The sequence below is a fragment of the Eschrichtius robustus genome, chromosome X (genome assembly GCF_028021215.1).
Source record: "Eschrichtius robustus isolate mEscRob2 chromosome X, mEscRob2.pri, whole genome shotgun sequence".
NCBI classification, from domain to species: Eukaryota; Metazoa; Chordata; class Mammalia; order Artiodactyla; family Eschrichtiidae; genus Eschrichtius; species Eschrichtius robustus.
In genome coordinates this window covers 21,990,006-22,003,568 of record NC_090845.1, presented here as the reverse complement: position 1 = coordinate 22,003,568, position 13,563 = coordinate 21,990,006, and the positions used below count along the sequence as shown (strand labels likewise).

Here is a 13,563-nt window from a genome sequence, read left to right as displayed (position 1 = left end):
GAATTTGGTGTGGGTTCCCTCCTAGTTCCTCAAGATCACGCTCTAGTTCTGCGCCTCCCCAAATAGGGTCCATGCAATAAGGTTAAGATTAAACAAAACAAAAGATAAAGAGGTGTTGTGATAAATATAGAGAGTACAAGGAACGCTGGTTATTCTATGGAGGTTAAAAGTCAGGTGGCATATAAGGCTGTACCTGATCCAATTTGCTTATTGGAACTCCTTTTTTTGAAACAGTTCAAGTTTCATTTGTTGATATATGGTTTGTGGTCTATACTTAGACAAACACTAAGTTCTACAACATACTGGAACTCCTTTATAACAACTAATATTCATACCATGTTAACGCTGTTTGTGTAGAACACGTAGCTGGCACATTTTAGGGGACTAGATTTGACCTGTTATTCCCTTAGATTTGTACAATAATACATTTACTTATAATAAGATTCTACTTCTTAGTTTTTCTGTAGAACACACCATGGTGTTGCAGTAAAATGTTATACCTGACTGAAAATCAGCTTGGTGGATATTCATACTTAAGAAAAAACAGCCATTCGCTAATAAAAACACACCAGTCCTCCATCAATGGGCCCTGGTATTAGAATACCGCATTTAAAAAAAGCAACTGGTGTCCGTGGTGTTCATTTATGCTAAACTTCCCTATCAAATGGTGTGGAGCAAAAAGAAGTACTAATTCTTTTGTTTTGTCTTAACAAGATTTAAGATGAGTTCTACGGACTCCTAAAGAAATGATCCTTCTTCAAGCACCGCTGGGCAGCATGGATTGCACTGCCTGGGATGCTGAATGGGTGGGATGGATATCTACTGCTTCTTTGCATGCCTTTTGTACCACTTATAATTATGCTGTTAAGAGTCTTTACAAAAAAGAAACCCAATTTATTCTTTTTAAATGTTCTAAATATAAATGCAGAGGCAAGGAGATAAACAATAATTCCACTGGTGCTTAGAGTTTAAACTATTTGAACTAATGTACCTGTGAGACTACTGCATATTGCAACCTACAACCTAAAAACTATCAGCCCACATCACCACAGGTAAGAAATGAGAAATTTTGAGGGTTATTGAACACCGAATATTTGCAGCTGAACAAGATAGAGTTACTGAACATCATTGCATGGCTCTAAAACCCTCAGATCCACCCGCACAAGATAGCTGTCACGAAGTACTGCTACATTTGAAAGGCAAAAGGCAATGGAAGTAAGAGTGGCTCTATAAGTAAATTACACAGGTGGGGGTGGGGATGGGGGTGGGGATGGGGGCGGCGATGTGGTGAGAGGCTGCTTCATCTTTAATTATTAGATTTATTTACTAATTGAGCTCTGTGTATTCCTAAAGAAATGGTCCTCCTTCAAGCATTGTTGGACACCATGGATTCTGTTGCCTGTGAGGCTGAGTGGGTGTGTATTTTGGTGGAGCAAATATATTAACCAATACTTCACTCTGCCCTCCCTGCACTTTTAAGGTCCTGTCCTCAGATTCAACTTCTGGCTTAAAAACATTATGTTTGGTGGTTGTTATTAATTTTGTTTTTAAGGAATGCATATCCATTCCAAACTTAACAAGCATCATTTTCTTTTCTTTTTTTTTTTTTTTGCAAAGGTGAAAAAACAAAATTAACGTGGATTTTTCATATACCACAAAACATCCCACTCCACTTCCTGGATGTGTGCTGTCTTCTAGAGGGACTCACAGTATCGTTGGCCAAATGCTCCCTTCTTTACTAGGTGCTCACACACGTGAGCATAAGAAAGTCTATGCATAATGAGGCAAGTGACACTGGACACTATTTTTGGAATTCCTCAAAAAAGTGGGTCCAAAAGAGATTTTTAAAATGTGACTTATACCACAATTAATATACTGAGAAAGAAATGGGAAAAATACAGGGAGAGAGCAGGAGTATGAGAGGAAGAACAGCTAGGCATCCACTCTCTGCCACCTTGTGTAGTAGGAGTGAGACTCTCATGTCAGGACAATGAGAGTACGTTTCTGCACGATGTGATTTTGCATCTTAATAAAAATATTTCTGGCCAATGCCTCTTTGCCTGACACTTGGTTTGGCGAGAAAACAAATTAAGGCTATGAACTTGGAGATGGGCATATATTGAAACCAACAGTAATCAGTGACATAAAATAAAGACAGGGTAACAAAGGGCTATATTAATGCTTTCATGACCTTAAATTAATGTGGAGTCTTGTGTTAGCCTGAGAATCTTGTGAACCACTAATAAATCTTCTGCCAATATGATAGCAGTGCGAAAAAGAATTTAAAGAAAAAACAAGAAAGTATATTACTAAACATTAAAATGCATACACTACTGAGAGCAAACGGCTGGAGTAGAGATCACAGATGAGACACCAAAGAAAGCACAGGTCCTGTCCTCAGAAAGCTTATGTCAGGAAAATTTTGAGACTGTAAAACCAATAGCAAGTTTCTAAGGAATTCAATCACCTATTTCTGGTCCTAGGAACTAATCAATGTTATCATATGCATAGCACTGACTAGCTGTTAACTGTTAATTTTTCTAGATGCAGGGCCAGCAATACCTCTGTTTAAAAATCATAGTGAAGTGCCCCAAGTAACGCTCCTTTACAAGTCGCTGGAAACAACTACAGGGCTGGTGAGAAATACATTTCGCCCCACTGGAACACTCTAAAACCTGCATAAGCCATCAATGGGAATTGAGGAGGATATTTCAGTTGACTATCCACCTTTAGAAACGAATGGCTCTTTAAGTATTAAAATGAGGGTTTAATGTACATTATAACTAATAGTACTTGAGATGAAAGTAAATGACCCACTACCCCCCTCCCAGGTACCAAGAGGGGTCAGATTTCCCATTTATCAGCAAGTCTTCCGGGTAGGCAGCATCTCAATCTCACATTCTCTTCTGTGGCTGCTTCATGGATGGCTGAGGGGAACACTTCAAAAATGAACCAGCTAAACAAACTTCCCAGCAGCACTTGACAGAGCTACACCTATTCTTCCCATTTCCAAAGCAGTGGAGAATTAATTACCAGTTCTATGGATCTATTGTAAGTATAATAGACTAAAGAGCTATCACAGACACATTTATTGTAAAAGCACAATCCCAAGAGTGTCTACTGGAGGGCCAAAACGATTAACACAAATGCTTTGTCAGATCAAAGATAAAACCTGCACCGCCCAATTGAGGAATGAATTAGAACAGTGGGTTATCTTTCAAATTAACCAGGGCAGTTAGTGAGGAAAATTTCATGAAAGTGTAATTCTTAGCCTTTGTGAATCCACACAGCAGGCATTCTGCCAGCTGACAAGATGATGAAATTTTCATGCTTAAAAAAAGCCCTCTTCATTTCCCAATTTAGATTAGCTAGTGTTTCTCTCCCCGTGTGTGTGTGTGTGTGTGTGTGTGTGTGTGTGTGTGTGTGTGTGTGTGTGTGTGTGTGTGTGTGTGTGTGTGTGTGTGTGTGTGTGTGTGTGTGTGTGTGTCTATTTGCTCTTCTGAAGCAGAATTTAAGGGGAGGGGAAACACATATCAATTTTTCACTGTAAAATTTGAGTCTTTTAAAAAGATCCTTAAAAGCTTAGAGATATAGTCTTTAAACTGGCTTTTTATGATTTTCAAAAAAATACCAGTTCAATTTTAACTTTGTATAGAGGAACCAATTAGGACAGGGGCATGAAATCAACTCTGAATTAGAGCTTTCTGTGCTGCCTCAAAGTCTTCCAATGCTTCATCAAATCTCGAGATAAAGCATTAGAGTTGTTTTCCTCCTAAGGAAATTAATATATTACTTGAAATATCCTTGCTTGGTGCTTCTTGTATTTCTATGTATACAGAAATTTAAATGTTCTATGAAACAAGAATCCGAAGGATACAATCATTGCTATATGGTGAGAGAAAAAAGCATTTCCCCTGCTATTAAAGGAGCCAATATTAAAACACTATGATACAGGCTGATTCTCAGATATATAAAAATTTTAATGTTTGCTGCATCACATTTATTCAGTCAGCGCTATTTATTCACCACAGAATATAACAGAAGATGTGGTATATTTTTTGAAGAGTGATTAAGAACTATACTTTGTTACCCTAAACTTTGGCCCTTTTGTTCTTGACAGCCAGATTTCTTGGTGATCTAGAACTGTGTTCCTTGGCAGGTTACAGTGTTTGGTCAAGTACCTTATACTCCTCCACTGTCTTACAAAAGCTCCCTCCTTATGGAGATGCCTCCTTTCTCAACGTAAGTTGTTCTTCCCTGCAGTGATTCTAAAACTAAAATGAAAAAAATATGGAGACTCTTGTTCTCAGTCCACTAACAACTTTATGTCCAGTGGGGAGCATTGTTTCACTTGCAGAATAGGAGGGAACTCTTTTGGTCATTAGCTTCAGAGAACAGTCACTTAATCTCAGTACTTAGTACCAACATCCTTATCTCCAGGACACTTGGTGTATTAATCTCCAGCTGGTATATCACACTGAACTAACTGTAATCAGGATCACTTGAGGCACGATAACAAAAGAAACTCAACACCATATCCCTCCACTGGCAAAGTTCACTTAAGTCTGGGGTCAGGAAGAAAGAGAACACTCTACCAATAAAGTATAACTTGGAGGTGCATGAGCTTTCTGTATAAAAGCTCTGATCTTGAGAATATTTGAAACATTTGTTCATCATGGGGCCATGAAAAGAACGAATAATGGATTTCTTTCTCTCCCAGACAATCACATATGCCTAAGGACAGAAAGTAGAGAAACAAGTTCTTAATTTTGAGGACAATCATATCATTCTTCAACTGTAGGAATGACATTTGGGTATTTTAATTAGAAATTCCTTAAGAAAGTCAATCAAGTGGGCAGTTAACGACAGGAAAACTAACTTGCTGTTAGTGAGATGGTTGGTAGACAATTAAAACAAATGCTATAGAAACCTTGGGTTAAATGTCTGGATGCCTAAAACTAGGTTATTTAGCTTGAAAAATACTTATATAACCACGACCACCACACCACACACACACAGTTAGAAATCAATCTTTCAGTTAGGGCATATTTCTAACTATTCAGAAGATCATTTTTTCTGCCTATTCTCAACTTAGTCAAAACAGATTGCCCGTTCTTAGAGAAGGAAATAGATGAGCTTCTTCTAGTATTAACATTTCCATGGTGAAGATTTTGATAGACTAAACACAGAGCGAAAACTCAGAATTTTTCCCAAGAGTCAAGAATCATGCTCTGCTCAATGAGGTCTGTAAACGAGCTGAATAGTTTTGATTTGGACTCTTCATGCTAAATAAAGGCCTAACATTTCACGTGCTGAACATTTCATCTACTGCGGAATGTGAACCCACAGATAACCTTTATTCCCATCCAACTGTTCATTAAGTACAGGACTGGATTATTCACTAAAATGTTTCAGATTTCCCAAAATGTAGCCATAATTATTATTTTAAAAATATCTTCAGACAAACCTACTTGGTTCTTTTTCCTTGACAAATACAAATTATTCTACTCCAAAATCACAGGACTAGAACTCTATGCGTTTACTCTTCATCCTAATGATCCAATACTTGATTTTCATTTAATGAGTTCGATTTTAAAGAAGATAATGCTATGTTATATGTTAACTAACATATAAGTAGAAATTATAGGATGATATTGATCAAAGTCAAGAGTCTTACCTAATAGAACCAGAGCATTTTTTGGGAAATGCCTTGCCAGCATAACCTCTTTACCTAAGTTACAGTGAACTTCCAAGTAACAGAAAGTTTGTTTAGATGACAAATGACATAATGAAACACTAAGAAAAATCAAATGGGAAATGTGGTGTTTTTTTCTTTTAATTTTAACTTTTGAAGAGAGAAAAACTAATTCATATGAAATGTGTTAAAAACCAAAACAAAAACTTTGAAAGGAGCCTTCTTTCTAATGCAGACAGCTCACTCACTGTTCTGGAATTTTTACTATATACTTATAAAAATTAGACATTCTTCTTTAAAATGCTAGACAAAAGCATTGAAATTTAAAAGATGTTTATTCTGATTTCTTTGGAAAACTAAGCTATGAAATGGTTTAGATTACCACATAAACACAAAGTGTTAGCTAGTTGGCAGTTTATTAAAATCACCACACGGGAAGGGATAGTTACGGAGTTCGGGATTGACATGTACACACTGCTATATTTAAAATGGATAAACAATGAGGACCTACTGTATAGCACAGGGAACCCTGCTCAATTATGTAACAACCTAAATGGGAAAAGAATTTGAAAAAGAATAGATATATGTATATGTATAACTGAATCACTTTGCTGTACACCTGAAACTATCACAACATTGTTAATCAACTATACTCCAATATAAAATAAAAAGTTTTAAAAAAGTAAAAAAGAAATAAAATCACCACACATGATTTTACGGCTCTAGTTGCCAAAGACAGGTGATATTGATTTTTCCTCCTCTGATCGAAGATCTGAGTGACCATTTAACTTCATTTTATTTAGGCAGCAATAAACTAAAACACTTCCTGATTACATTCTCATTTTTCCTTAAAAGCAAAAACTTCATTACTAAAAATACTGCTCATTAATGAGATGAAATGCCCAACAGAAAAATCAAATCATTTTCCTCCGTCTTTTCAAAATTTTACAGTTTCATACAAAAACCGTATCATTTTATTTTAAAACAAGTACCAAACCTAAGTAAGTTGCATATGTAAGACACTCATTATGGATACTTACTTCGTAGTATTTTTTAATGCAACGTCTAATGTCCATGATCAATTTGTTGCTCAGCTGTACCATAAAGGTCAGAGGCGAAGCCTTACAATCGATGTTACTGCAACGATACAAGCTGGGCTCCATATCGGTTCCCTACAGAAGTCAAGACAGACAAGTACACAAAAGGTTACAAGAGGTTTCTTGTGCTTAAAAACTTACATGCTGTCCTGGTGTACAATATTTTAAATTCATTTTATTGGTAAGTTTTTTTTTTTTGATATCTTTATTGGAGTATAATTGCTTTACAATGGTGTGTTAGTTTCTGTTGTATAACAAAGTTTGTCAGCTGTACATATACATATATCCCCATATCTCCTCCCTCTTACATCTTATTGGTAAGTTTTTAACCTTATTTTCTCAACCATTTTCCTCCAAAAGATCCCCTCAGTCACCACATACCTTCTACTCTTGCCACCATCATAATGGAGTACAAAGCCAAAGGGAAAACGCTGAAATTACTTTTTTTACATTCAATACATGACAGACTATGGATAAAATAGTTTCCCCTCTGAAAATACCAGTGAAGTCGCATTATTGGAAATAAACATCCTTCCTAGAGATACTGATCAATAATTTAAATTTGCACTTAATTCATTCCAAGACAAAGCAAGAGCGTTAATGACAACAGTTTGCTCCATATTGCCAACTTAATTTTAAGAATAAAGTCTAAAAATTAAGTGTTACACCACAAAGTGATCACTTATTGTTAGCTTAGCAAATCTAAAATTTCTATAACCACTGCCCCCCAACAAATGAAATGTATTTGGGGGAGGGGAGAGAGGAGGAGTAAAAATTTGAAAAAATGAACTATTAGTAGTTGGAGAAAACGTTTTGTTTTGTTTTAAACAAAGACAAAGCAAATGTAATATGCAGGAAAACTGTTGGGGTTTCTGGAGCATTTGTTTTCCTTCTTGATACTTAAACATCTTGGTTTCCTGCTCCAATCTGGTACATAACCCTACCCCGCCACACGAAGCAATTCCAGGTGGAAGAGATTTTAGAGCTTGACATCGGCTCTTCCACAGTTAGCCCATCTGCAAGTCGTCAAGCCTCCATGCAATTAACTATCTTATTTACAGCTGTAATGAAGCAAAACTCAAGGATTTAGCAAGTATTGCTGATCTGTGTCTGCCTCTTCCTTGCACTTGCTTCCAAAGACTGCTTTGTTTTGATTCAAAAAAATGCAAAACATCTGCTGTTTGTCCAAATTAACTTAAAATAATTACTTTTAATTTAGATAAAGGACATATTTTCTTTCAGTTTCAAGGTTTTACATGGTTCTGCGGCCTACTCGTTTGCCAGTGGCTAGTACATGTATAACACTGCAGTGGAATCAAGTAGATTGGCCAAGTTTCAAGTTCTGATCCAAGGTCAATGATACATTTTTTGGCAGTACTTCTTTAGAGAAATGTCTCCCTGTGACTTTTTTAATGCCTGATATGCAAAGACAGCAGAAAAGATAATCAGAGTACCTTTGTCAAAAAGGAGGCAAGTGGGATGTGTAAAGATAAACAAAAACTTTTCAAAAACACTTAGTTCCCATTAACTTGATTTAAGATAAAGGAAAATACTGCTCTAAGTCTTAATAAATTGGGCTGGGAGTGGAGAAATACAGGTTACTAATTAAGGAATTACAATAAAAATACTTTAAGATAATTCAGAATTTTCAAGAGATTCCATTTAAAAAACCAAGGCCAAGCATTCTAGGAAGCCAAAAACAATACTCAAGCATACTCTATTAAGAGGTTTCAAGCAGAAATAAGTAAGTTGTGAAGGCAGAATTCATATGATGCTAAAATTCTTTAAACACATAAAAACCTGTGTTTTCTTTTTCCTTTTTATACACATAGTAGAGAGAAAATGGACTTTATACTAGTTCACCCACAAAACAAACAAACAAACAAAAGAAACAAAAGCAACTAACCGAACCATCGAAGACACTATCATAAATATTCTCGGTTCCACATATAGGGCATGGACATTTGAACCTTTCACAGTCCCTGTATTTCTCTTCATCCGTGAGCTGTGCTGGGCCACCAAGGAGAGCATCATTCTCTTCATCTTTGTGATAATGATGAACTCTAAATTGGGTGGGGTCAAGTCCTATTAAGGTTAAAGAAAAAATAAATTCAGAAAGGTACAATTATTTAAATTCCCTTCTCCAAAAATACTCCAAAGAAGAGAAATCAGAAAAGAATTACTTCAAATTCATGCACATACTACACAACCATTTGAACTCAAGATAGAGGCTCATATCACCAAGACAAATGACTTCTTCTTTTAAGGAGATTATAAACAAAACAAGTAAACTGCACCAAAACAATGCAGAAACATTCCACTGGACATTTGCGTTTGGAAGCAACTTCTTCTATAGGATGGTTTTACTATTTTCTTAAAGTTACGATGAAAATCTCAAAAAAATGTGCACTGTTAAAATCTCCTAAAATCAAAGTATCACCATTAAAACTGAAAATAGAGAATAAAAATCCCATTATGGAAAACAAGTTCACTGCTATTACAACTCCTTCAAGTGCAGACACCACTGCTAACCCTGATCTCAATGCAGTGGTCGATTCCATCTTGGCTCAGTAGTTAACAGCATGTAGGTTGCAATCTAATTCACTGGTTAAAATTCAGTAGCAGCATCTGAGTCAAAACTCAACATGGTTTTTTTGGTGTTCTGAATTCAGGAATTTAAAATATGTGCAAAAACAATGAATCTACAAATTCTATAGGCCAAAATGTCCCCGACCATACTGAAGCCAAATATACCTTCTATATTTCAATCAAAACAACACAAGAAATCAATCGATGCATAGTTTACACTATCTTGTTTCCCCAAACTATTTGAGAAAAGAAATGATTGTAAGGCCAACCAATTTAACTTGCCTTTGACCAAAGCACATATGTCAAAATGTACTATTTGGATTTACACTTAAAGATAATTATTCCACACTATATCTTATAACATTTCCTTGAAAGCATTCCTTAGCAATCCCAAAGAATTCTAGGCTTCTGAGTAATCTAAAGAAAGCTATCATTTGTTTTAGTACAAAGGTAAATAAGTAATATAAAACGGTCACTAAGCAAAAAAGTTCAAATACCAAAAACATCTAAAAATTATTGTAACTCTATCAACAGCTTGCATAGTTAGATAATCTAACAGATGTATTCAGAATTCAGTGACAAGATCCTAAATCCCGTCTGGTCAATTGTCAAGTGACATCTCTTTAATTATAAAAGACTTAGGGCTGACTGACACAGTGGAAAGGTGCTGCACAAAGAATGAAAAGACTGAGACTCTGAGTCTTGCTTTTCTCACCTGCAAGATGGAGCTACTACCACCACCATGCACTTCTGAAGTTTAAATCGGATGTTAGGCACAAATCGTTTTCAATGGTGCCTATCACTGGGAAGCACCCAATAAATGCCACGTGAATGAAAAAATAAAATAGTGGATGAACATCATTTAATCCATCATTTAATATTCATTCAAAATTACACATTTGGAAAAATATATGAAACGCACGTTCATGTTGCACAGCAAGTTAATAGCTGCTCTTTGTAGTAATTAATCAAAGTGAGTATTTCCCAACATGATAGTGTATAATAAAAACAAAGACTACACATTCAAAACAAATTGAAAAACTGTTCTTGGTTACTGTAACATAGGCCACTTGGCCCCAAGACTCACTATACATTTTTATTTTACAAGTTACCTATAGCTTAAGAGCAACAGCAAGTTAGTGAAGTGTGGGGGAATATACACCCTCTCATTTAAAGACAAGGAGGGGCAGAGGAATAAGAGAGACCACGCCCACGCCTACGCCTCTGAATGGTGCCATTTCTTCTCTGTAGTGAAGGGCAACTGCTGCAAATTCCTGAACCTCTAGCTGTGAATCCAACTGTATTCACATAATGTCTTGCTTTATTCACGATTATGAGAAAGCAGCTCCACCTTTTCTCTGATGGTATAATTATTCATCAATTCCCCAGGCCAATACTATTCAAAAAGTAAGGAAAAAGAAAAATAATAAGTGTTTTCTGAAAGACAAGCTTCTTTCACAACCTAAATATCAAGGAACAAAACAAAGCTGGCTTTGCACATAGACAAAACTGGATGGGCTCTAACAAGGAAGCAATGAAATCTCTTTCTAGGCCTCCCCACCAGCCATGCCCACTGAGTGCACCTGAGGCTTGGGGAGGCCTGCCTGCTGAGCACACCACAACTGGACATGGGCTGCCTTGCTACTTACGGAGAAAAGCCCAGCAAGTGACCAAGAGTTATGAAAAATTATCAGGCCTTATGAAATGCCTACTTTAAATGTCCATTTCCACAATCCTTATCTGCCCATGGCAGTAACAAAAACAAATGGCCTACCTAATTACTTCAGATTTATTCACAAGCTGATTTTTTTTCAAGAGAAGGGACTTCACCTCAGAACTCTTGGCCATAAGTCAATGGTAAATTTTTTTTTTTTTAATTTTTTAAATATAAAGGGAGAAGACGGTGTAATTACCTTAAAATATTAGGTATATAACGATCCTTGTACAAGAAGTTACTTGGATACAAAAATTTCACAAAAAAGTGATTTTCTTGGGAGGACAATTATAAGTTCAACAGGCAAATCACAGAGGACGAAGTTAAATCTTTTTAAGAAAACATATAATTAGTCATGTTAAAAAGTATGGATCATTGCTGCTGGAATCCTTTTTTAAGGTCAAAATCCATGCTTAAACCCCAAACTTATTCAACATATAAATTAATTTTTCCAAATCTGCACAAAATTGGCGATAAGCAGCTTATTTCGAAGTTTCGGGAAACTTACAAAAGTTTTACTGCTTAAACCATAACTCGTTAAGGCTGGAGCGAAACAACAGGGAAAAAGTATCTGGTGCTGCCACCTAGAGGTAGATTCTGAATTTTAAAATGTACAAAACAGCTGCTACATAGAACTCCATTCATAGTTACTGTCCCTCCAAAATGAAGCACTGTTGTCAGAAATGACATTAAAGCAAAATCTTTATAATCACAGTTTCCATACATGCATATACAGTGCATAATCAATATTAAACTGCACACCATACAGTAAGTAATCACAGTAGTCTTTGAGCGAGCAAGAGATACAAAACTGAATTCCAAGTTCCTTATCTCTTCTAACGAGAGCTTTCTCTGAACAACTGGCCTAAAGAAACAAACTTTATGCCCCAGCTGAAAAGAGATCTTCCACTTCTACTAGACTAGCTTTTGACAGATGACTTCAATCATTTGGTCCAGCACAGGGTAAAAGGAGGAACAGCCTCCTTGGGCTTGGCACCAGTTACGTGGGGGAAGAGCAGGAGTGGAAATGATGTGCGCTTTAATTCAATCCTGTGGCTTGTCGTGACCCAGCCACACCGTTTTGCTTGGGCTGCAGTGGGGGGGTGGGGTGGGGGAGGGCAACAACGATGAGACAGGACAGAGGGGCAGCGGAACGAAATTGAAATACTGTCATTTATAATTAGAAAACTTATAGGATCTCACATTATTTTGGCAACAGGATCAAAGCTCTCATGTTTCAAGAAGTATTTATAGAAAGTAACATCACAGGCACTGGAGGGGATGAGTTCAGCAGTGCCGTTTTACACTGAAGATCGCCACATTCTTATCACACATACCTCCAATGTAACACTTAGCACAGAATTATTTTTTTTACCACTGTATTTTCTAACAATTGTAAACTATCTGTTTTTAGAATGTTCACTTGCCTCCATTTCCAAGGAGTATTTAAAATACTCCAAACTCAAAGCATTAGGTTTAGAGGCTGATGCATTTGACTAAATAATCTTCTTCCTCCAAAAGACAAGGTCTCTATTAGTGCAACTGCAAATAACTACAGTAGAGTCAATTACATGTGTTCATACAACTGGGGAAGAGGGAAAAATCCATATGAATGAAACTCCAAATGAGTAGAGTAACTGGTATTCCCAAGCAGTTGTCTGTAATATGAATCACTTAAACTACTAAGGAAGCTAATTAATGAAGTCCTACTGTGAATATTTTTTTCTAAAAATTTCTTCTAGGAAATGAATCCTTTCCACGAATCCAAGCTTTCATATAGCTGGACTTCTTAGAGAACAATACACAAACTGAAAACTTAGTAGGATTAAAGAAAAAATATTTAATGAATTTTTAAAAGGTGACTGCTACATCCATAAAAAGCCTTGTATAAGAAAGTTCATAGCAGCTTCATTCATAATAACCATAAATTAGAAACAATCTGATGTCCATCAACAGGAGGATGAATAAACAAACTGGTATAATCTACCATGGAATACTACTCTGCAATGAAAAAGACAGAATACTGACATGCAACAAGATGGATGAATCTCAAATATATGCTAAGTGAAAGAAGCTGAACACAAAAAGTATATACCAGAGGAGATTATTTATATAAAATTCTAGCATAGGCAAAACTAAACTATGGTCCTAGAAATCAGGTGAGTGGCTGCTTTTGTGAGGGGGAGGGTATAGACTGGGGAGAGTACAAGGGAACTCTCTAGGCAATGGAAATATTGTTTTGATAAACTGTTTGCATGCTACTCTTAACACTGTACATTTCATGGCACGTAAATTATACTTGAAAACAAAAACATCCCAAATAGAAGATGTTTGTGATATATATTAAAAACATTCCAAATAGAAGATGTTTGTGATATATATTTCCAAAGAACTCATTTAGAATATAAAAGGAATGCCTGTAAATCAATAAGAAAAAGACAACTCAACAGGAAAGCACAAAAAGACTT

General features: G+C 36.1%; 1 protein-coding gene across 5 annotated transcripts in view; it reads right to left on the bottom strand.

The window, feature by feature from the left end:
* The window catches only part of POLA1 (DNA polymerase alpha 1, catalytic subunit), a 291,007-nt gene that overhangs the window by 135,393 nt on the left and 142,051 nt on the right, over positions 1-13,563 (bottom strand). For all 5 annotated transcript variants that reach the window (XM_068533580.1, XM_068533581.1, XM_068533577.1 and 2 more), the window contains exons 33-34: positions 8,699-8,877; positions 6,736-6,867 (exon numbers count right to left, since the gene is read on the bottom strand). In XM_068533580.1, the coding sequence (XP_068389681.1) occupies positions 6,736-6,867; positions 8,699-8,877 (311 nt within the window). The remainder of the gene's footprint in view (positions 1-6,735; positions 6,868-8,698; positions 8,878-13,563) is intronic.